The 24,221-nt window shown below is 29.5% G+C and overlaps 2 protein-coding genes across 2 annotated transcripts; both read left to right on the top strand.

Annotated features, from left to right (window-relative positions):
• The first annotated feature begins 3,577 nt into the window (after nucleotides 1–3,577).
• LOC100568503 (ring canal kelch homolog) lies at nucleotides 3,578–13,877 on the top strand. Its single transcript, XM_003245222.4, has 11 exons — nucleotides 3,578–4,134; nucleotides 8,646–8,797; nucleotides 8,861–9,089; nucleotides 9,169–9,344; nucleotides 9,414–9,510; nucleotides 11,306–11,465; nucleotides 12,431–12,543; nucleotides 12,606–12,902; nucleotides 12,966–13,106; nucleotides 13,173–13,419; nucleotides 13,495–13,877. The coding sequence occupies exons 2-11, from the start codon at nucleotides 8,655–8,657 to the stop codon at nucleotides 13,680–13,682; spliced, it is 1,791 nt and encodes a 596-aa protein (XP_003245270.1). The 5' UTR covers nucleotides 3,578–4,134; nucleotides 8,646–8,654; the 3' UTR covers nucleotides 13,683–13,877.
• A 2,118-nt stretch (nucleotides 13,878–15,995) lies between these two features.
• LOC100158853 (ring canal kelch homolog) lies at nucleotides 15,996–21,267 on the top strand. The gene is made up of 10 exons (XM_029488820.1): nucleotides 15,996–17,391; nucleotides 17,455–17,683; nucleotides 17,765–17,940; nucleotides 18,016–18,109; nucleotides 18,914–19,073; nucleotides 19,687–19,802; nucleotides 19,861–20,157; nucleotides 20,220–20,360; nucleotides 20,440–20,689; nucleotides 20,766–21,267. Exons 1-10 carry the CDS (start codon nucleotides 17,252–17,254, stop codon nucleotides 20,960–20,962), a joined length of 1,800 nt encoding a protein of 599 aa, XP_029344680.1. The 5' UTR covers nucleotides 15,996–17,251; the 3' UTR covers nucleotides 20,963–21,267.
• The last annotated feature ends 2,954 nt before the right edge of the window (nucleotides 21,268–24,221 follow it).

Raw genomic sequence — 24,221 nt, 5'->3', positions numbered from 1 at the left:
TATAAATATTATGTAAATAATATTAATTCAACTTACCTGCTACCGTATTAATAATAACAATAAGATAAATACATAATATAATAAAAAATCTTAGTCTGACAAACCTTCTCCGCTCAGAATCGTTTTTCGTATACAATTATAAACTCATTAACCCTGCAAAATTAGAATTTTAAATGTTTATTTATTTATTTTATTTTTTATTTATTCAGCAAAAACAATTACGTTTAAATAATTAAAATAAATTACATTAATAATAGCTGATACGTATACAACTGAGCTGTAAGCTCGTATCTGGTATTATATTTATAAATGTTAATAAAATTGAAGAAAAAAAAATTAAAAATGCAAGAATATGACTTTCAAGTAAACTAGGTATACAGTTAATTAAATACTTCAATGCAATGGGCAAAAAATATTTATACTTTTACTCAAAAAATCAGAATAATTAATAATCGTGTAGTGCGTTAATAATCAATTAGGTAGGTAATAGGTATACTGTCAGAAGTGGAAAACGTTAAAATTACTTACGTCCAATCATAGACCAAGACTGAAATACCCTTCCCTACAATCGTTTTCTAATAATAAATTTAGCCAAAATAAATGTATAATACATAATTCAAATATTTAGTAATCATTAACGAATGTTTTGGTTACAACATAAAAAAATAATATATTCAATATTGTACCTATCAACTATTTTAAATATTTAAATTCCAATTATATTCAAATGCTGTGTGGACGTTTTATTTTAAAGTCAAAACATAATTTATTAAACATCTTTGTGAGCATAGCTTAGAAAAAAAAACAGTTTAATAGGTACCTATCATTTTCTGTGCGTATAATATAATATTATTATAGGTATGTGTACATTATTGATTGATACGACATTATATGAATCAGAAATGTTATTGAAAACACAACAACAATTATACTTTCCTGGTTTTGCTCAGAATTTTAAGAATATTATAGTGTGAGTACCTATAACGTGAATATTATGCATAATATTACTGTTTTTGGAACTTTGATGTCCGGATGAACAAACGACGAATCCGGAATCATAAACGTCAAACGTCGTACATATAGTAATAATGATAAATGGAAAAATATATTAAAATGCATTTTAATCATTACGGTAATTTATTCCAACTATTTAAATGTGTATATGATTATCGTATCAGTCTGTATAATAGGTATGTACCTACCTCGCTAGGTATGGCCCCCCAACATAAACATAGACGGGGGCCCCACAGGGAAAATCCCTTTTCCCCCATGGGCCTATCCACCCCTGGGCAGAATAGAACAGAATGAATGCAAATTTCATAATATTATTTAACGAAAATGTTTAACATGGTCATTTTACGATACTGCTATAAAAATAGAATCTATTTCATCGTATACTGCCGTCTACGCAAAATTCAACGATTGTAACGTAATCGGCTTTTTCTCCGTTGTCCCATCGAGTCGGTCGAGATAATGACAATATTAATATGTATTTATTCCGCACGCAACTGACTCTGTACGATCAAATGTCTATTTTGATTAATATACGGCACCCATAATTTCGTTATGAAATCTTTTTTCGTTGTTGGTAAAGTATAGTCTATACTCAATAGTCAATACTCAATATCCATATTATTATGACGTATGTTTGTGTATACACGGATGATTAATAATAAAAAAATGCATCAATAATATCACAATTTTTTTTTTTGGTCTTGGGGGGGTTTGAACCCGAAGCCCCCCCTCCGTATGTACGCCACTGTAAATATATGTATATGAATTTAATAGTTTATAAGTAAATATTAGTTAGTCGAGGTAGGTACCTAGTTAAATTATATTAATTTATAATAATTAAACGGACGGAGTCTTTAAACAAAATGGTTTAAATTACAGCAGTAAGAGATTACAATTGAAAAACAAATACACAAAGAGAAAATATATACAAAAACTATTATGAATAATAATGTATTATGTAATTTAAACCATTTTGTTTAAGGACTCCGTCCGTTTAATTATTATAAATTAATATAATTTAACTAGGTACCTACCTCGACTAACTAATATTTACTTATAAACTATTAAATTCATATACATATATTTACAGTGGCGTACATACGGAGGGGGGGGCTAATTATTATTAATAATTATAAAACTTTTAAGATAATTAATAAAATATGTTAAAATAAGTTAGTGTAAGACAATATAAAAATAAATTTAACTGGTTAAAATCAAAAGTATAACTATTAACAGATTAGCAGGAAAATTTAACATATGGTTTTTGTCAGAATAAACAGGATAAAAAGCTCAGAATTTCTGGTGTTAAAGGAATTAATTTTAAAATTAACTAGATAAAATAAATCAGGACAATCAATCAAGCCAGAAATCAATTTATGGAGACATTTCGAGAGCAACTATGAGCGGCTAGTCTTAAGCGGAATAAGATTTAAATAATTTAAAATATTATCATATGAACTATGCGGTGGCCCATGTATATTGCATTTAAAAGACATAAATCGCAAGAAATTATTTTGTACAAATCCAATATTATCATTTTGTTTAGACGTATTGTTTATCCAAATGAGTGGACAATATAAGAATTTTTAAAGCAAATCTGTTTGTAAATCAGTAACATCTTGATCATTTTTTATTATTTTTTATAGCTTGGTAATAATGTAATATCATCAGCAAATAAAAAAATTTCAGAATTTGTAATAACATCAGGTAAATCATTTATGAAAATATTAAAAAGAGAGTTGACAAGTGGTCGCCTTGGGGAACACCAGACGGAACACTAAATTTAGGGGAACAAATATGTAGATATTTAACTATTTGGAAACGGTCAGATAAAAAGGAGCGAAACCAGGAAAGTAAAGGATCAGAGAATCCAAAATACCGTAATTTACAGACGAATATTTCAAGATTAACACGATCAAATGCTTTAGAGAAGTCTGTATAAATAATATCTGTTTGTATATTAGCGTCAAATGAATTAAGTATTACATTTTTTACTAAGTGCATGATGAACATATAAAACCATGTTGATTTTTAAAAAGGTGTTGAGAAGTAGAGAACAGTACCTAGTTTGTTAATTTAGATGAAATTAAATTAGAAAATTGTTTAGAAATAGGTCGATAATTTGGAATTGATGATGGGTCGCCTTTCTTGAAGACTGGGGAAACAAAAGAAGTTTTCCATATAATAATAATATTACATTATTTCCTATACCAAACATCAATTTAATATTATTTATACACATAGGCGTATAACATGTATATATTAACTGAATTTAGAGAATTACATCTAATTAATAAATAACAAATTAATATTGGTACACAGCTAGATTTTGCTGCATGAATGCAATTTAAAATAAACTTTGGAATTTTAAAATAAAAGATTTTTATTATGGTAGGTACTAGGTATATAATACTAGGTATGCACAGCGTAGCATTATCTCTAATCTCTATACCTATATTGTTCTGTATTAAATATATTTTGGTATATATACCTGTTGTCTTTTAATAGGTTTATTTAAGTATATATCGGGTACACGTACTATGTATTCGGATTTAGTATGATATCGACATGACGTGTATGACTATCAATCATAATTTCAATACTTATTAATATCGCTAAAATAAAGTATTCATTTACTTTGAACGAATTACATTCAAACAGTGTGTGTTACATATTTTCAAGTATAAACACAATAATATAACGCCCCACCGCAACTTCGACTTACCGAAACGAAAGTAAAACAGTATGTACAACGTATATATATATTTATTAAGTTGGGCGGTGCTGTGCGCCTGCGTCATCCCAAGGTTCATCGAGAACGATCAATAATATAGCTAGGGTGGCGTCCGCCTTGGTATTTTATCTGCGTGGCGTCCCGGGCATTATTTTACGTAACGCCATTCGACGAGCAACAAGCGCCTCCTCGACTAGGTACCTACGTCTTAACTTTTCAAGTCGTTGTCGTTAGTACGCCTAATATATATTATATTATTATTTCGTATAATACCTACGTTTTCGTCCAGTGAAAAGTGCAACTCGACAAGAGCATCATCTCAACTCCGTTTTGACGGCTTGCGGCTGAACAAAAATTCATTCGATATCGTCCTGCGACCCGTTAAGGTAGGTATATTGTGATGACTGATGAGATGATATTATGAGAGTCATTATACTCATCAGTCTACATAAAATACATTATATATCAGGCGTGGATTCAGTGGGGGAGGGAGACTTATCAAAATGTATTGCATATTTAATTTATATAAATTTAATATTTTGTGTTATCCCCTGTAAATGTATTGTTATATTATTCGGTCACAAGACTTCGCATCTTTTATAAATTGTTAATAACAAAATTACTATCGTGACCGACTGAGTGACGACGACCGTCTTCTGCCAACCGCCGCGCACTGTCTGAAACATATCTATATTTATTGGTTATCTGTTTTACAATTCAAAAATGAATAAAGACATGTAGTACAGTTTATAAAAAAAAGTATTCATTATAATTATTAAGGAATTATTGCGTTAAGTACTATTACATGTATATATGATATACATATATATAGGTAATATATTATAATATATATACTAGTATTTATCAGTAGGTAAATAGTAAAAATGTATACATATAATCCGCCTCCCCTGCCCGTTAATGTAGGCTGGATCCGCACCTGCATAATATATAGGTACCTATATATAATGACATTGTATGTACCGATGTAAATATATATTATAATGATTAATGACGATTTAAGAATTTGTAATCATATTGACAAAGGTTTGGAGATAATTGGATGACACGAGAAGTGGGTGGGTGAGGGTGGGGGCGTTGCGTCAATTTGACCCGTCTCATAACAAAGATTTTTACTTGGAAAACAAGAATCAAACCGTTTTCACATTTTTGTAAATTAATGGTAAAAATATGTAGGATAATGGTAATAATAATATTTAAAATATATGGTTAATCAGACCATATACCAACTTCACACTTGTAACTGACAAATGTTACAGGTATACAAACTGCTATTTACCTGTTTTATTGTACTACCAGTCCCTCCGACTTATAGGTACTGGTAGAAATGTTATAACTCGGGTAAAATTAAGTATTATTATTGTTTAGCCTCCATAGGCGTCACTTCGGGTTTGGTTTGGAGGAGAAGGGGAGGAGGGGTGTAGCACTCACAGGTAAAAAATAATAAATCTCAGAATTTCGTGTTTATTTGTTTTAGCTCAAATAGCTATATATAGTTATATAGTTTCACCAATTGTTGAATATAAGAAGGAATTGACCTATTATCAAATTTAAAAGTAAGAGTATTACCCATAGTCCGGATCACGAAAATTCAAGATTATAGATGGGCGGAGTTCAGATATTGTCAGAACCAGGGGTTCTCAGATTTGTAGTACTTATATTGATCGTTCGAGTAGCTGCTGGCTGCGGTTAGGTTACAACTTGCAATTTTAAAAATCGTGCCTATATATATACCGATAATCACTAAATAAAAACGGCCACTGGGATCTCTGAAGGCAACGTTCACTTTTCGTGAGCCCCAGTGGCGTATTTAGGAATTTGTCATGAGGAGGGTTCAGATATTTTTTAGAAAACAGAACTGCGGGGGGCAAAGCCCCCCACACCACCAAATTACCCTTTATTAAATAAATATACCATACGTATAAGACGATTTGAAATTTTTGAGTTTTTAATTATTAAATAATAATATGTGAAAGTCAAAAAATAACATCCCTAGTACCACCTCGATCCAATTTGCTACAAGATAAGGTACTAGGGGTGGGGTCCGGACCCCTTGGACGCCCCCCCCCCGTAAATACGCCACTGGTGAGCCCAACTATAGTGACCCTCGTAGGTTTCTTTTTATATTTTAACCTACAAGTATTTTAAAATGCGCAAACAATTTATAATTTTAAAATACCCATAACGTGCTTTAAATTTAACATATACGAAAAATACTTATGAGATTTACGCTAGATAATACTTTTACTTCTAAATTTAATAGTAGGTCAATTCGCTCCAATATTCATCATAACAGACTTAAATGGATTATTCAGACCGTACAATTTCCCATGTTCCGCGTTTGTAAGACGGAGATAGCTCATGCTGGTTTAGCGGTATAGTTTATCAAATATCCTACAAGTATGATTCACAGATTCAGAATATAATTAATAATTAAAATGTATCTTCTGTATCTATGTCGGTGTATTAGTGTGGAGTGATCACAACCAGGAGAGTCTGACTCAATACAGCGAGTCCATTGGCGTAACTAGCGGGGGGGAGGGGCTTAGCCCAAAGGAGGATCTACATTTTTTTTGAGGGGGGGGGGGCACTGTCTTTTTCCTAGTTTTACGATACAAATATTTAAAAACTTAGATGATAGGTTCTATGAAGGCCACTGGTTTAGCCCCAACCAGTCATAATTCCTATACTCCCATCAATAGTAGCTACTTTCAGAAATTTTAATTTAAAATATCATTTTATTATTTTACTAAATGGTGATAACGACTTACGAGTAACGATGGCCGGATTACGATTACTGTGCAGCCGTATGCTTTAGGGGTATTTTGCCAAAAATAGAATCAGTTTTAATATTATTTTATTTATTTATTTATTTCAATACAGAATATTACAATATGTAAATATAACATAATATAGTGTATAATGGGTACCACTAAGCAACAGTGACAAAACTAGGGGGACTAGGAGGGCTTATCCCCCCTGAATACGATTTACCCCCCCCCCTCGCCCGAAAAAAAATATTCCTTATCGATAGTGATTTAACTATTTAAGCCGCATAATATATGAGTCATCTTAAATTAATAGTTTTGTTAGTTGGACTGTAGCACTCCAGAATTTTAACCGTATGTGCGTCTATGCTTGGCAAGCTTGTATGAATATATTATATTATTATATTACCAATATAAATTCTTTAACTTTCACTTACATAATAAGAAAATTAAAAATTTGAATTTGTAACTTAAATAAAATATTTTGATAATTTAATGTTTACACACACAACAATAATACAAGTAATATTAATTGCACATTTCATAACAATTTACTTATTATAAAAATGCTAGGGCTGGAGACCCCGTAACTTCAAGGTCTAGTTACGCCTATGTGCGGATCAGATATAAAGTATAAACATGTTATGTGTATGGTACAGGTATATAGGTACCAGGCATATGGTAAAGGTAGGTACCAGGTATATGGTGCAGACATGTACCCACTACCAGGTATATTGTACCAGATTTATTGTACAGGTATGTACTAGCACTACCAGGTATATAGTACATATTATGACCTATATGTCGCAAAAAGTTATCAATATTTGCGCGACTGGTCGCCCTGTAATAATTTTGTCGTCCCGGCCGGCGGTAATATGTAATTTTATTTACACCGCATGACGCGTGATCGTCATAAGTATAATCGTTTTGTCCGTTTTCTTCACTCTAGACTCTGGTGCTACGCTGAAATAAATTTTACAAAACGGTATGTACAATTTTGACTTTTGTTCGGTGTTATTAAATAGTTTTGTTTTTGGTCAATAATTGTTACCTAACGTTTCATTTTAACCAAAACATGCCATCAAATAGGTCGTGATACCAAATACAGTGAAAAAACTGTTCTTCGCCATCGGTTTCCAAAATCTAAAAACAGATTTGACACTTAGGTGAAGAAAACTGAAAATAAATAAATAAACCAACTGAAATGGTTTATAAATATATTATTTTAATTATATATATGTTTAACTTACAATATTTGTTCATTAATGAATGTTTTTTTATGTTCGTTATTTATGGTTATATACCTAGACATAAATTTTATGTCAGCCTAAATGTACTTATAGTTAACCCTGAGTATATGCAAAAAACAATGCGTAAATTTGTTTAGGTTTTCTCAAGACCATACTACACCATTGCGGCATAAACTATAAAGCAAATTGCAAAAGTAAAGTAAATTAAATTTATTATAAATTGTTGCGGGCCCTGCATTCACACTCAATTTTCGAAAAGCACTTTCTTTTTACTGCTAATAATAAAATGAAGGTGCTGATGTGTTTTAAAAATATTTCAAATATAAAGTGTGTATAATATTATATTGTATTTTTTATTTAAACTTTAAATACATTTCTGTGACACCAAAATGTACTATATACTAATAGTTGATAAAAGTAATATAAATGATTGTTTTTAAAACTCACTAGTTCAAGGTTAGGTCTCTCAACACTTGTGGATCGCAGTTAGGTATCCACTATCCAACGAACATCAAATTTCTATTCATTCTCATGAACGGTAAAATACTAAAATCCACTCCCCCCAAAACTCCTAAGTCCTAACACCCGTTAATTTAATTGTATCATGTCGATCTACCTCCTCGCATGCTCTGTTTCATACTTTCATACAACTATATCTTCAGCCAACTATCTTAATAATTCATAAATTATTCGATTAATCAAAACTAATCTGAAACCACGAACTCTCTTTTTTGATCTAATTTAATATTTGTTTACACCATTTATAATTTATTATCTGTTATGCTAATTTTTTTTTTTTTTGCTTTATCGTATGATGTTTAAAATAAAATAAAATAAAAAATACTTAATATGTTTTCGAAGGAAAAAGACATGGATACCTTACCAGCTTCATCAAGTAAAAGTGGAAGTGATCCAATCCAAATTCAGTCATCCAAAGAATATGAAACAATAGAATATATTAGAAATAACTCTGATTCTGACAGAATACTGGAAGACTTACAATCCCAACGCATGTATGTTGTCGGTGATTTCAGCTTCATTCAAAATAAATATCTGTAACACATTTTTGTTTTTAGAAATGAAGTTCTATGTGATATTAGACTTGAAACTAATGACGGGGCTATAGTAGTAGGCCATAAAAATGTACTAATGGCAGCTAGTCCATATTTTCGGGAAATTTTTACTAATTCAGATGAGAGAAATAAAGGTGTCGTTAAAATAAGTGAATTTAATTCCGCTGTCTTACGACTATTAGTAGATTATATCTATAGTGGCCAAATTATAATCACTAAAGAAAATGTAAAGGTATAATTAAAAATTTGATTTTCATAAATTAAATTATTAATAACAGATTGTTTTAAATGAATCATTTTTGATTTTCAAGCTTTTGTTGCAAGCCGCAAATATCTTACAGATAGATTTTTTAAATGGCGCATGTGCTGAGTTCTTGAAAAAAGAACTGGATGTATCAAATTGTATTCGTATGAAAGCCTTTGCTCACTCACACAACTGTCCGATATTATTATCAAGTTATGAAGCATACATTAAGAAACACTATTTGTATGATCAACACTTAATTCTCTATATCAGTCAGTAATCAATTACATAATCAATGATTGATATTTTCAGAGATGTAGCTAAAGGTGAAGATTTTCTATCTTTATCATTTGAAGATGTGGTTAAGATTATCTCCTCTGACGATATAGCTGTGCCGTTTGAAGAAAAAGTATGTAAACAGCAATAGTAGTACCTACCTAATTATTGTATGGAAAATCAATTTAATAAAAAGAGCCAACATATAGGTACATTTAGTATAATATTATACTTTATTGTGGTGGTTTGAAGGTAATATAATTTACTATTCTTGAGTAGTCATCCAGAAAAAAATAAAAAAATGGTTATTCTGTAAGTTAAATAAATAAATAATATTATTGATAGACGAGTGTATACCGGGTGATTCTTTTATGAAACAACACTCATTATTTCAAAAAGTGTACATTTTTTTGAAAATATTTTTTTACATAGTTTCAAGTTGCTTATAAAACAATGTTTTTCTTAAAAAAAATTAGTTTTAACCATTTTTTATCCTTATAATTTTTTAAGTTTTTTACCTTTTTGAATGACAATATAGGGGTTTTAATTTTATATTTAAAAGCAGAATATTTTTCTTAGTATTTTGATACATGAAAATCGAATTTGGGGTGAGTAGTTTATGAGTTATAAATATTCAACGTTTAGATGAGCGGAGTGAAGTGGCACGTGGTTAACCCGCGAAATGTTTGTCCACTTCTCCGCTCATCTAAACTTTGAATATTAAAAAAAAATTGATTTAACCGCTTCTACAGTAAAAATTCATGTCAATATTTAAGTATTAAATCTCTATTAACTACATGACCACAAAGATATAATATTTATATTTATATTAAATGAATCACCATTCACAATATTATGTAGGTAGCTACAAATAACAAATTATAAGCTAAATTTAATAAAACAATCTATAAGAATTCGTAAAAAAGTTGAATATTGATGCTATATTATGTATATAGATAAAATAGATATGATAAAATGTAAGCTCTCTTTTGACCACCATATCAAATATATTATAATCGGTAGAGCACTCAAAATGTTAGGATTTGTTAAACGTAATACCGCCAACTTCACATCTAGCTCTTGTCTCCGTATACTGTAAAATTTCTCCTTAGTTCCCTCCGTTTTAGAATATGCCGCCCATATCTGACGCGCGATGAACTGAGACAAGAGCGAGTAAAAAACAGATTTTTATCCTATGCTGCCTTCAAATTAAAAATTAAACATCCCATACATGATTACTCACTCATTTCCTCTAATCTTCAAATCCCTTCTTTAGCCTCTAGCCGCGCAGGGGCTGACCATCATTTCATCTCTTCACTTCTTGAGGAATCTCTAGATTTTTCTGAATTGCTCTCTTTTATCTCGTTCCGTGTTCCGTCTCACTCTACTAGAAATCATTCGCTTTTTCAATTACCGTACCACCACACTTCCTATGGATTCAACCATCCACTCCATAGAATAATGTTACGCAGCCTCAACTCAGCCTAGTCTTTCGCATTTTTTACTAGATATTTATCTCACTACTATAGTTTTTTTTCTCTTTGTTACTATATTATTCAACTGTTTTTGTTATATTTGGTTTTAATAACAAATCATTGTACTTAAATTAATACCTGTCACGGCGTAAATCAATAAAATAAATAAATCACTTATTTAAGTATCGATATTAATAAAAATAGATTTAATAGGTACCATCAAAATATAATAACTGTTCCTTAGCTTGCTTTAAAATGCAAGAACCCAAGATTTTTTATGATACCCTGGAATAATCATACACTAATGAGTACCTAATGAGTAATGGGGCGGTTTAAGCCTTTAACAAATAAATATGTAAGTACTTCTGGGAAAAAATAGATAGAACTGATATTGATCTTAAATATTAACTTTTTATGATATTTTCATTTAATTTAAATTATTTTTTGTTGTAGGTATTTGAATCTATCATTAAGTGGATAAAACATGATTTGGAACAGAGAAAAGATTTTTTGCCAGACTTAATGGAACATATACGTTTGCCGTTATTAGCGTCAATGCCTGATATATTAAATAACATAGTTGAAGAACCTCTTCTGAAGAATAGCCCTAAATGTATGTATATTATCAGGGCTGGGTTACCTATTAGGCAAAGTGATAACCAAAAACATTTTTTTTTATTATCCATTTTATTTACGGATTAATATAACAAAAGTCAATACGAATTGTAATACAAAACTGTATTGTATGCAGTAGAAAATCTTTTTTGGCTTATGTAAAATTATAAATGCTCAATAATATTAATTGTATATTATCAGGCGGTGACAAATATTACTGTTTCACTGTTCTATCTTCCATCAACCGTCATAGATATTTTGAAATTCAAATTTTTAAAGTTAATTTATTTTTTATAGTTTACTAGTAGTATTCCTCTTCCCCACTCGGAACATTGCACGTGCTAAAAATTTTTTTTTTTATAGTTTATTATGTTTTTAAAACAAAGTATATTATGCCATTTATCTTATACTAAATATAATAGTAGTGTAATATATTGTAACCAATTTAAACCCATTTAAATAAACCAAAAAAAAATATTCTCTTTTTGTGATAAAAAAATTCATGTTCAAACTACCCTTTAGCTATAAGAGTAAAAAAAATAAGCTTCAAATCCCCGCCAAGTTTCAAATCTATTAATATAACTTTTATTGAAAACCGTTTAATCGTTCTGAACTCTGAAGCAATGTAATTTTTAACGAACATCATTTAATTTATATTTCTATAGATTAAGAATCATTTTTTTAATTAGTAGAAAAAGTTAATATTAATTAACTTTACTGTTAATGAATATTGAATAAGAGATTTAGTATAAACAATGTTTTATTTATTAAAATGAGTTGGTTATTTTTGAAATGGCTTATTTTAATTATTGAGTAGTAAAATTAAAGACGTAGGTTATCTATTTCTAGGGGACCCCAACATGTTTAACTAGCTAGGGGTCCACAAATCATAATCCAGTAATGTATACCCATTATTATACAATTTTAATATTTTATTAATTATTATTATTATTATGTTTTTAGGTAACAATTATATAATTGAAGCATTACATTTTAATCCAGATGAATCAGTCGAGCATTTCACCATGCCACAAAAGATAAGATGTAAATCTAGACTGTTTGGTGCTTCACAAAAAGTATGATACCGTATTGATGAATTTACCTTCATATTTATTTTTTATCCATTTAATTGTATTAGGTTATTCTGATTTTCTCACGGTCTAAAAAATTGCCAAGGTGCTATATGGATTGGTATGACCCAGTAACCAAGGTACAGGAGGATGCACCAGCGATAAATGATTGTTTACTGTTACCTGGTTTTGGCGTAATAAGAGATAAATATGTATATTTGGTGGGAAGTATGGATATTATGAGTTCCTCATCTGTGAGTATGCTTGATGTATCTTCAAGATCACCCTCTTGGGTTCCGACGGTCAACATGCTATGTATGCGAAGTGGATTCAGAGTTGGTGTATTGGACAATTGTATATATGCAGTAAGTTATACCGCTATTTATTACTTATTTTATATTATAAATATACACCATATATAATTCTAGGTCGGTGGCGAAAATGGTACTAAGAATTTAAATAGTGTAGAGGTGTTTGATGTCAGTATTCAAAAGTGGAGAATGGTGTCGAGTATGTCAACTCCAAGAAGAGATATGGGCATTGGTGTACTCAATAACTGTTTATACGCGGTGAATATTTTTATTATTTCTTTTATTTATATTTGTAATTAATTTTAATTTAATTAAATTGTGTAGGCTGGAGGTATTAATAGTGAACTTTTGAATTCTGTGGAATGTTACGATCCCACGCTTGACACGTGGACAACAGTTTCAAAAATGTTAGTACGTCGCGCTAATTTTGGCGTAGGAGTCTTGGACAATGTTATATACGCTATTGGTGGTTATAACGAATCGGGATTTCTTAGAAGTGCTGAGAAGTATAGACCAAGTGATGGAGTTTGGTCAACCATTGCTAAAATGCATGTGCGCCGAGATGGGCCTGGTGACTAAAATAATAATTTTTTTTAAGATTAACTTTAATATTGTATCAAAATATATAAATTACATTTTTTTATAGGAGTAGTCGCATTGAATGGTTTATTGTATGTGTTTGGCGGAGACATTAATCGTTCTAATGTCGATACCATAGAAATTTACAACCCCAACACAAACACTTGGTCCATTCAACCATTGCCAAAAAGTCGTGACTCAAAAATTTTTTGTGCAGTAGCCGTTGATAGACCACCACATTTCATAACTAATTAACACGGAGAGTGGTCTCATTGTTGGCCGTTATAATATTATTCATACAATTATGTAATGTGAACCCTGTATTGTTGTTCTTTACATTTTTGTGGATGTCAATGTTCGATAAAAGATTTTTGTTTGATTTGAATATTGTAAAATTTAATAAACAAACTATTATAAATTAAAATTTTTTTTTGTACGCTTCAACTGCTAAGGTTTTTGACGTTTCTAAATATGCATTACAATTAAAGTTGTATACAAAATATTTTAAATGTGATACATTAATGGTTTAAGTTATTTTAATTACATGTGCCATTATCTATGTGTTTATGTCATACTTTCTGGATCCGGTTCGTACCTTTGAAGAGCTAGTGGAAAAGAATCAACGTCATCTCTGGGTTGGGTTTTAGTATTTCCCAAAAAAATTCAGGGGAGCATCAGTTTATCCTTGGAGTCCTTCGTCAGGAGTCATTCAGCTATCAGGTGTTTAACATTTACTATAGTCGTGGTGTTGTATGGGGTGCCGTTTGTTGTAATGCTAATCATCCATCAATTTTAGAAATATGTTATCACTATTATAACAAATTAACATAATGACCAAAATAGTTTTGATTTTTAGATTCTGAGTGGAACGATGAATGTATTGATTTTACAATGATGTGTGTTTTTTATTTTTTTTATTTTTGTGTCCGTCATCACGGTTTGGTGCATAAAAAATTCTTTGATTTTCTTCAACAGTATCTTGTTTGATGGGAAAGTGAATCTAGTTGGTGCATTTGGGAGGTCAAAATTTGAAATTTCCAATAGTTTTCACTTTTCAAAAACGCCGGGAAAAACAACATAAAAATTAAGGAAAACTGGAATTTTTACGCAAAATCTGTTTTCCAGAAAATTGATTTTGGTTTTTGGTGTAACTTTAAAACAAATGAACTTAGATACATGAAATTTTCACTGGTTATTTATATTTCCATTTTCTATACATGATAAAATGTTCAAAATATTTTGATTTGTTTTGAACTGTTTAGGGACATTTTCAATTTCTATTTTTTTTTAGTTATTTTTACTATGAATGTCAATAAAACTTTATTTGTTGAGTAAAAATACTTGAAAATTTAGTACAAGGCTCCTACTATATTTTTACAATGGCATTTGAAAAATATTAAAAATCCTTAGTCACAGTTTTTTTTTTATTAGCATTTAAAGTTCAAAAATTGACAAAATATGTAAAAATCACGAAAATTAGGAAATTATTTTGAGTTAATAATTCGTAAAAATTTTTCTTTTTAGAACTAAGATTTTAAAATGTAATACAAGATTCCTTATAGGATAATCTACCTTTATAAAAAAAAAATGTCTACAAGAAAGTCAAATTAAATTTTTATGAGCGTTTGAAATTCATATTTTGACAACATTTGATATTATCACGATTTCTCATGTGACAATTTTCTTATTTAATTGTAATTAAAAAACGAATGACTTTAGATATTTGAAAATCTTACTGAATGTTAATATTTTAATTTTTTTATGCTCCATAAAATTTTGACATTCTCAGTTTTAAATTTGTTTAGTTTTTTTTTTCTATAAATATCAATAAAATTTTATTTGTTGGGTAAAAAAGCGTGAAAATTTAATGCAAGGCTCCTGATAGATTGTTACAATAGCAGTTGAAAATTATTAAAAATATATAGGCACAATTTTTTTTTATAAGCATTTAAAGATCGAATTTTGACAAAATTTATCAAATTGAAGATTCAATAATTATTTTGTAGTTAAAAATTTATAAAATATTCAACTTTTATATCTAAGGATTGAAAATTTAAGACAAGATTCCACGTAAATATTTAATTCTGTTACCAAAAATTCTAAGAAATACATAAGCACAGTTTATTTTTATAGTCATTTTAAGTTCAAATTTGAACGAAATTACATATTAAAATACCTAGAATAACTATTTTAGTTATTTTGTTGCGATTGTATAATATTATTCGTGGGTATTTTAATCTTCTAAAGTCTACTGTTATATATCTATGATAGTATCACGGTTTGTTATTGATGTATAACGCGTTATAAGTACCTCTTGGATATTGTGATATGATTAATTTGGAATTTATTATAGGTACCTATTATAGGTCAATTTTTTTTTAATACTATAGATAAGTATATAATATGTCTTATACCTAGACTGACATTCGTCTCCGCTCAGAATCGTTTTTCTTATACAATGATATTATATCATTGAATTCAAATTTAATACCATCCATTATACAGTGACCCACTTGTAATCTACTGTACAGCAGAGCGACATCCACTTACCCTCCTTTCTTTAGTTAATATTTCATGTTTTAAAAACATAAAATTGATGATATTTCACTATTAAAATGATAGTTTGAACGAAAAAAACAAGGTGTGCTAAAATAGAACTTGGGGGTGCCCTTTTGAACCTCCCTAATTGTGCGAGAGTGATACGTCGTGCTACCATGGGAGGGTGGTTGATTTTATTTCTCTCAGCTTGCTGTATTTACTAGTCTCCATTCTTGACATATTTGGTTTAGGTTTAGATTTATTAGATGTTTGGTGTCAAGATGTGTTGTTATATTATGATAAAATACGATAGGCTAATTGGTTGCCTTTTTACCTATTTTGTCTGCTATTTCATTGCCCGTACCTATCTAATATTAATGTGTCCCGGTACCCAGTCTGGTTTAATCTCTCATTGGTTTTAAAGTGTATATTCAAGATTTGAGGGCATAATATGGGGTTGTTTTTTTCCTTTTTATAGGTTTGTCTAAGTTTTTGCGGGCACTGGGTGAATCCGTGTACATAACTGTGCATTGGCTCTCTAAGGAGGAAGCTAATGTAAGGCTTTCAGTAGAGGTAGATATTCCACTGTATAATTTGAGCTAATTTATTTACTCACAAAAACATAAACTATAAAGTAAAAGTCAACTAAAAAGTAACTATTAGGATGGTTACATCTGTGTGCGGGACCTATAATATATTATTGAAACTAATTTTTTGAAAAATCTATCTTTTTACTGAAAATAATAAAACGAAAGTGCTAATGTGTGTTTAATTCTAATATAGAGTATATTGTATTTTTTATTTACACATAAAATACATTTTCTGTGGCACGACAACTAACTACATCCTCAAAATTGTTAAAAGTTACAATATGCATTGCTTAAAAGTTAATTTTTATGACTCACTTGTTCAAGGTCTCTCTCAACACTTCCAGATCGCAGACATGCGATGAATATTGGATTTGTCATAAATGGTAAAATCGACTTACCCACAACTCTTAAGTCATAACAATCGTTAATTGAAATTTACCTTGCCACTCTTCCACACTCCCATACTCAGTTCCATACACTTTTATCCCCAGCAAACTATCTTAATAATTCTCCAATCAATCGATAAATAAGCACTGAAACCTCGACCCCCTCTCTTTTAATCTAATTGAATATTTATTTCCCAAATTTTAATTTAACTGTTTCACTGTTGCACTGGTTTTTTTTGTGCTTGTATCGTAAGATGTATAAAATAAAATAAAATAAAAAATACTTGATATATTTTTGAAATAGAAAGAAATGGACGCCTTGCAGACTTCATCCTGTGAAAGTGAAAGTGATCCAATCCAATTTCTGTCATCCAAAGAATGTGTACCAATAACGTTTAGAAATAACTCTCACTCTATCAGAATACTAGAAGACATGCAATCCCTACGCAAGTATGTAAAAGGTGATTTTGGCTTCATTAAAAATAAATATTAGTGACGCATTTTTATTTTTAGAAATGAAGTCTTATGTGATATTAGATTTGAAACCGATGACGGCTCTGTAGTATCAGGACATAAAAATGTCCTAATTGCAGCTAGTCCATATTTTCGGGCAATGTTTAACAATTTCGGCGAGAGCAATAAAGATCTCGTCAAAATTAGAGAATTAGACTCTGCCGCATTACAATTATTAATAGATTATATTTATACCGGGAAAATTAATGTTTCAGAAGAAAATGTACAGGTATAATTAAAAAATTGATTTGTTACAGACTAATTTAGTAATAACAAATTGTTTTAAATGTGTTATTTTCGACTTATCAAGGTTGTATTGCCAGCCACAAATATCTTACAATTAGATTCTGTGAACAGTTCATGTGCTGATTACCTACAGAAGCAACTGGACCCAACAAATTGCCTTGGTATTAAAGGATTTGCTGAAGTACACAACTGTAGGGAATTGTTGTCGAGTTCTGAAAAATACATTAAAAGAAACTACTTGTATGATCAACACTTAATTCTGTATATCAGTCAGTAATCAATTATATAATTAATTATAATGATTAATATTTTCAGAGATGTAGTTAAAAGTGAAGATTTCCTATCTATGTCTGTTGGTGATATGGCAAAGTTAATCGCCTGTAAAGACCGTATTGCGTTCAAATATATAGTAAGCAAAGTGCAATATTAGTGATTGATGTATGGAAAATCAATTTATCAAAAAGAGCCAACATATTATACATTTAATATGATAATATACCACATTATAGTGGCGGTTTGAAGATAATATAAATAATATAATTGACCATTCTAGAGTAGTCATCAACAAAATTAATTGAATAGTTTCCTATGAATTAATTAAATAAATAATTATTGATAGGTAGATGATTGTAAATATCACGCAATTAGAAAAATAGGCTTTACTTCTTCAGTTGTAAAGATTTTTGTTAATCTTTGAATATAAAATCTAATTTTCAAGTTGTAACAGTCTAGTACTGGAAGCTACATAAATTTAAAATAAATTAAAAATTATCAAATCTCTATTTACTGCATAACAACAACGGGCTCAAAGGTATAATATTTAAATTAAATTAAATTAATCACCATTAACAGATAACATATAATTAGATAAATTTAATAAAAGGACCGTTAAGAATGCGTAAAAATATTATTAGTAATAATATTAATGATACCTATGTGTTCAAAATGTTATCAAGTAATGAAACTATTTAACTTTAACTAGATATTTTGGTACCATAAAAATATAATATATATTCCTTAGCTTACCGTAAAATAAAGGAACATATAATTTATTATGAGACCCTGTAATAATCATAGACTAATGAGTATTAATGAGCAATGGGGTAGTTTAAGAGTTTAACAAATACATTAAGTATGGAAAAAAATAGATGGAAACACCAATGATCTTATTTAATAAATATTAACTTTTTGTGATATTTTAATGTATTTGTAGATACATGAATCTGTTCTCGAATGGGTAAGGCATGATATGGAACGGAGAAAAGATTTTTTGCCAATGTTAATGGCACATATAAATCGGCCATTATTACCATCTTTGCCTGATATATTAAATAGCTTAGATGAAGAACCTCTTCCGAAGACTAGTCGTGAATGTATGTATATTGTATATTATCAGTGCCGAATTAGGCAAAATATGCACCCTCCTAGGGACCAGTAAGAACAAAACAATTTTTTTTTTTTAATTTTTACTATCCATTTCATTTGCGGACTAACAGAACAAAAGTCAGTATGGATATACTGTATTGTATGCAATAGAAAATATTTTTTCGCTTTTGTAGAATTATGATTACTTAATAATATCAATTGTACATTATCAGGCGGTAACAAACATTACCGTCATGCGTTCCATCTTTCATCGACCTCCGTAAATATATTTAAAATCAGTTTTATACGTTTATTTATTTTTTTATAGTTGAGTAGTTGTCCAACCCAGGACGTTGCTTGTGCTAAAAATTTGTCTTTTATAATTATATATTTTTTTAAATGTATAGGTATTGTAATAATTATAATAATAGCATAATATACATGTGATAAGTGATAACAAATGAAAGCTACTTAAATAAACAAAAAAAAAATATTTTTTTTTCCGAGCATATGGCTCCACTAATGTTTAATCCTGCACCGTATATTATTATAATAAATATGCCTAAATTGAAAATTTAAATCTTTAATAAATTATTATTTTATAATGTTTTTAAATTTTAGGTGACAACCATTATGTAATTGAAGGATTCAGAATTGAACCGCATACATCAGTTGATAATTTCATCCTTTCACCAACGACGAGGAGTCAACCTCGACAGTGTGATGGTCCACAAAAAGTATTATTCCTTATGATTATTCTTTTTCACAATGATTTCATTCATTTAAATGTATCAGGTTATTCTAATTTTCGAATGGTCTGAAATATCGCCAAAGTGTTCTACCGTATGGTATGACCCAATAACCCAGGTACAGAGGAATGGACCAGAGATGAATGATGATCGCATGACAGCTGGTATTGGCGTTATAGGTGATCAATTCGTGTTTGTTATGGGAGGGGTAAATCAAACAAGTTCAAAATCTGTTAGAATGCTCGATGCATCTTCACAATCCCCCTATTGGGCTCCAATTGTAGATATGTTGGTTAGTCGAAATGGATTAGGTGTTGGTGGATTGGATCAATGTATATATGCAGTAAGTTATACCAATATTTTACCTTTTATATAATAGAAATATATATTATTGTGTAATTCTAGATTGGCGGACGTGACGGCACTAGTGTTTTAAATAGTGTCGAGGTATTTGATATCAGTATTCAACAATGGAAAATGGTGTCGAGTATGTCAACACCGAGAATAAATACAGGTGTTGGTGTGTTCAATAATTATTTATATGCGGTGAATAAATAAAACATATTAATATAACATTTTTTTTTATTTTAAATGTTTATATAATAAATTGAATTAACCCGTGTAGGTAGGAGGTTATGATGGTGTATCGTATTTGAAATCCGTCGAATGCTATGATCCCAGTATTGGTAATTGGACACCAGTTGCAGAAATGTGTGCACCACGTGATGGAGTTGGTGTAGGAGTCATAGACGGTGTGATTTATGCTGTCGGTGGTTATGACGGAACAGAGTTTCTTAAAAGAGCTGAAATCTATAGACCAAGTTATGGAGTTTGGTTTACCATTGCGAGTATGCTTATACCACGAAATAAACCAGGTGACTAAAATAATAATTTTTTTAGGCTTGACTTTAATAATCTATTAAATATATCAATTACATTTTTTTTTTATAGGAGTAGTCGCATTCGGTGGACAACTGTATGTTTTTGGCGGGGAATTTGAAAAATCTATTGTTGACAATGTTGACATGGTAGACGTTTACAGCCCCGACACCAACACTTGGTCTTTGAAAATGTTTTCAAGATGTTATCCCGGAATATTTTTTAACGCAATATCCGTTAATAAATCACCATATTTTATGACTTATTAGCATGGAGTTTGGTGTCTATGTTGTTCGTTATATTATGCATACAAATATAAAATTATATATAAATTAACGTGAACCCTTTACCTATTATTGTTCTTTTCATTTTTGTGAAAGTCAATGTTCAGTGTCATTGTATAACTTAAATATTGTTAAATTTAATTAATAAACTATAGTACAAATAATGTATTCGATTGCAGTATATCAGACGTATTTTATTTACTGTTTCCATAATTCCATTATATCTTTTAAGTTCTGAGTGGACCAATTTGTGTATTCATTTTGCAATGATGTACCTATATAATCAGTGATCGGACTTATCTAGATACATTTATCTAGATGAATAACTAGATATTTATTTGTTCATCTTTTATCTTATCTAGATAAATAGTTACAAGGTATCTAAACGTTCATCTTAGATAATTTTTTTACTAATCTAAATATATTCATCTAGATACATTTTTTATTTATAAAAATCGCGAAATTGTACAAGCGCATTTTAAATATTTATACAGATTCTCAAACCAAGTTTATGGTTTATAAATAATGTAATTGTTTTTATTTATATATTATTATTATTATGTTCCTAGTGATCAACTAAAATATACCTAAATTTAAAACACATTTAAAAAAAAAATGTTTTCTTTTTTTTTATCTAGATAAAAAGTATTTATCTTTATCTTTATCTAGATAAATATGAGTTAAGTTATCTTTTATATCTATCTAGATACATTTGAGTTGCATTATCTTTATCTTTATCTAGATAAAAAAATACTTATCTAATCCGAACACTGACTATAAATAAACGATACTGCATGGGAGCCAAGTAATGTGAAAAACGTGCGACTCCCATGTAGTGGTTATAATCAAAAAAAAAAAAAAGGCCTTAACTAAGTGGGGGAGAGGTGACGCGTCCCAGAGCCACCACTGTTATTTTGTTAATTTTTCAATTAAAAAATAATTTTGGAGGTACATTTATGATGAGTTATATGTTTGGTAGGGCCCATTATTCTATCTTATTCTATAAAACCGGGCCAAAATAGGTGCATTCAAGATGACAAAATTGACAATTCTAAGTAGTTTTCAAAAGCTTCAAGAAGAACTTTAAAAAATTAAGGAAAAATGACAATTTTTAAGTAAAATTGATTATGTAATTTGGCGTTATTCAAAAACGTATAATCAATGATATTATAATAATATAATAAAATAATCTATTACTAATCATAGATACTACATTTTCCAATATTAGCATTTTCTGTACATGATAATATTTTCAAAATATATGACATTTTTTGTTCGAGTTTTTGAACTATTTGTAGATAGGGATAAGAAATTTTTGATTTTTACTAGTTTCTTTAATAACTGTCGATAAAATATTTTTCATTTGGTCTAAAAACTCGAAAGTTTAATGCAAATTTCCTCATAAGTGTTTGTTACAAATTCACAAACATTTTTATTTTTATATTCAAGAATTTAATATACATATTAGTAGGTACAAGATTTTTCATGAGTTTTTCTACCTATAACAAAAAAAAATTATTAATGGAGAGTCAAATAAATTTTTTAACAGCGTTTGAAGTTCAAATTTTTATTGGATATTCACTTGTAAATGAACGACTTCTCTCAGAAACTAATAACCGTTCATACTTGAAATTTTTACCAAATGTTTATTTTATAATTTTCTACACAAGATAAAATTTCCAAAATATTTCGAGCTTTTTATTAGCATTTTAAATTTACATGCTATTATCATATTAATTATCATATTCTATATTTATCATATTTATAGAATTTGTTAATATGAAAAAAACATACTGAATGATGTAACTAAACAAAAAGATTAAAATTGTATTGTTAAATAAAAATATAAGTTAATACTCTAAAATTCAATAGTTCTCAACCTTTTTTTGGTTCTCGGCACACTGCTATTATACATCACAAGTTTTCGCGGCACACTCATGCACACGACAAAACAGTAACATGGCAACTATGCTAGGGCATTAGTCTTCGCTACGCGTCTATGTATCGTAAACAGTGTTTGGAAGGAACGAGTTCCAAAAGGAACGGATTCCTGGAACTAATTCTTTTTTAAGGAACGGCACGATGAACGAATTCCTTTTTATAAAAAAAGAACGAGAAAATGAACTAGTTATTTTTTTCAAGGAAAAATAACAAAATTGTTCGTTCCTTTCTAGTTCCAATAATTTATAGTTTATACAGATAAGTATGTAAATAATTGAAATTAAGATATATTTTTTTTAAAGTGTTTAATGTACATTGCTAATTAGTGATCGTTATCGACTATCGACGTTATACAATCGATATACGTTGGCCAACAATTTAATTAAAAAAAAAACCTCAAAATAGAATATTATAAAATATAAACGTAGGTACTTGTATATTATATTAGAATTAAAAACTAAAGACGTATGCATATGAAAAAAAAAACATTAATGATTCAGTAGGTACCTACGAATTATTATTTTATTTGGAACTAAAAAAGGAACTCGTCCATTGTCCAAAGGAACGACAAAGGAACGAATCCTTTTTTTTTTAAGGAACAAGGGACAGAACGAATTCCTTTTTTTTTTTAAAAGAACGAGGAACGGAACGAATTCCTTTTTATAAGGAACTTTCCAAACACTGATCGTTAATATACCATATGTATCGTCTTATCTGCACAATTAGTGCACAATTAGTCAATTGGTATTTTTAATTTATTTCCAAGCAACTGTACAGATCTAAAAACTTCGTCGTATTAATCTACACACGTATGATTTATCTGTACAGATAAAACTGTTCAGTTGAATCGTACAGTTTTAACTGCACGTGTGTAGGCCGTAAACATAAACGTAAAATGCAGTTTGGCCTCGGATCCTTTAATTATGATGTGAGTTGGTATTTAATATGTGTTGTTTAGGTATATAGGTAGTTTTTAGTGCAATATGGATAAGTTTATAGTGAAAAGACTACCATTACACTTATCCAAAATTCGAAAAAATTAAAAACCGGTATACAAAATTGAAACCAAAACCGAAATTATTTCAATCGGTTTCAAGCCCTGCTTTTTTTTAGTAGATTTAGAATTCAATAGCAAAAATATTACTTTTTCAATTCTGTATTTATAAATGAACATTATTATAATCTTGATAAAACACACCTGTTGCGCCGCGCCGCACCTACTTGTGTAACTTGCGGTTTGCGGCAACGACTTGCGAGGTGCTGTGGACGGGAAAGGGCGAACTCACAATTTATTACCTCGTAC

Source organism: Acyrthosiphon pisum, chromosome A1, assembly GCF_005508785.2.
Source record: "Acyrthosiphon pisum isolate AL4f chromosome A1, pea_aphid_22Mar2018_4r6ur, whole genome shotgun sequence".
In the NCBI taxonomy this organism is placed as follows: Eukaryota; Metazoa; Arthropoda; class Insecta; order Hemiptera; family Aphididae; genus Acyrthosiphon; species Acyrthosiphon pisum.
This window is presented reverse-complemented; position numbering and strand designations above follow the sequence as displayed.

Coding starts and splice junctions, on each gene's coding strand:
- LOC100568503 (XM_003245222.4), top strand. CDS start 8,655: ATGGATACCTTACCAGCTTCATCAAGTAAAAGTGGAAGTGATCCAATC. Junction 9,345..9,413: donor TACATTAAGAAACACTATTT/GTATGATCAACA, acceptor TGATATTTTCAG/AGATGTAGCTAAAGGTGAAG. Junction 12,903..12,965: donor TGGACAATTGTATATATGCA/GTAAGTTATACC, acceptor ATATAATTCTAG/GTCGGTGGCGAAAATGGTAC.
- LOC100158853 (XM_029488820.1), top strand. CDS start 17,252: ATGGACGCCTTGCAGACTTCATCCTGTGAAAGTGAAAGTGATCCAATC. Junction 17,684..17,764: donor TTTCAGAAGAAAATGTACAG/GTATAATTAAAA, acceptor CGACTTATCAAG/GTTGTATTGCCAGCCACAAA. Junction 17,941..18,015: donor TACATTAAAAGAAACTACTT/GTATGATCAACA, acceptor TAATATTTTCAG/AGATGTAGTTAAAAGTGAAG.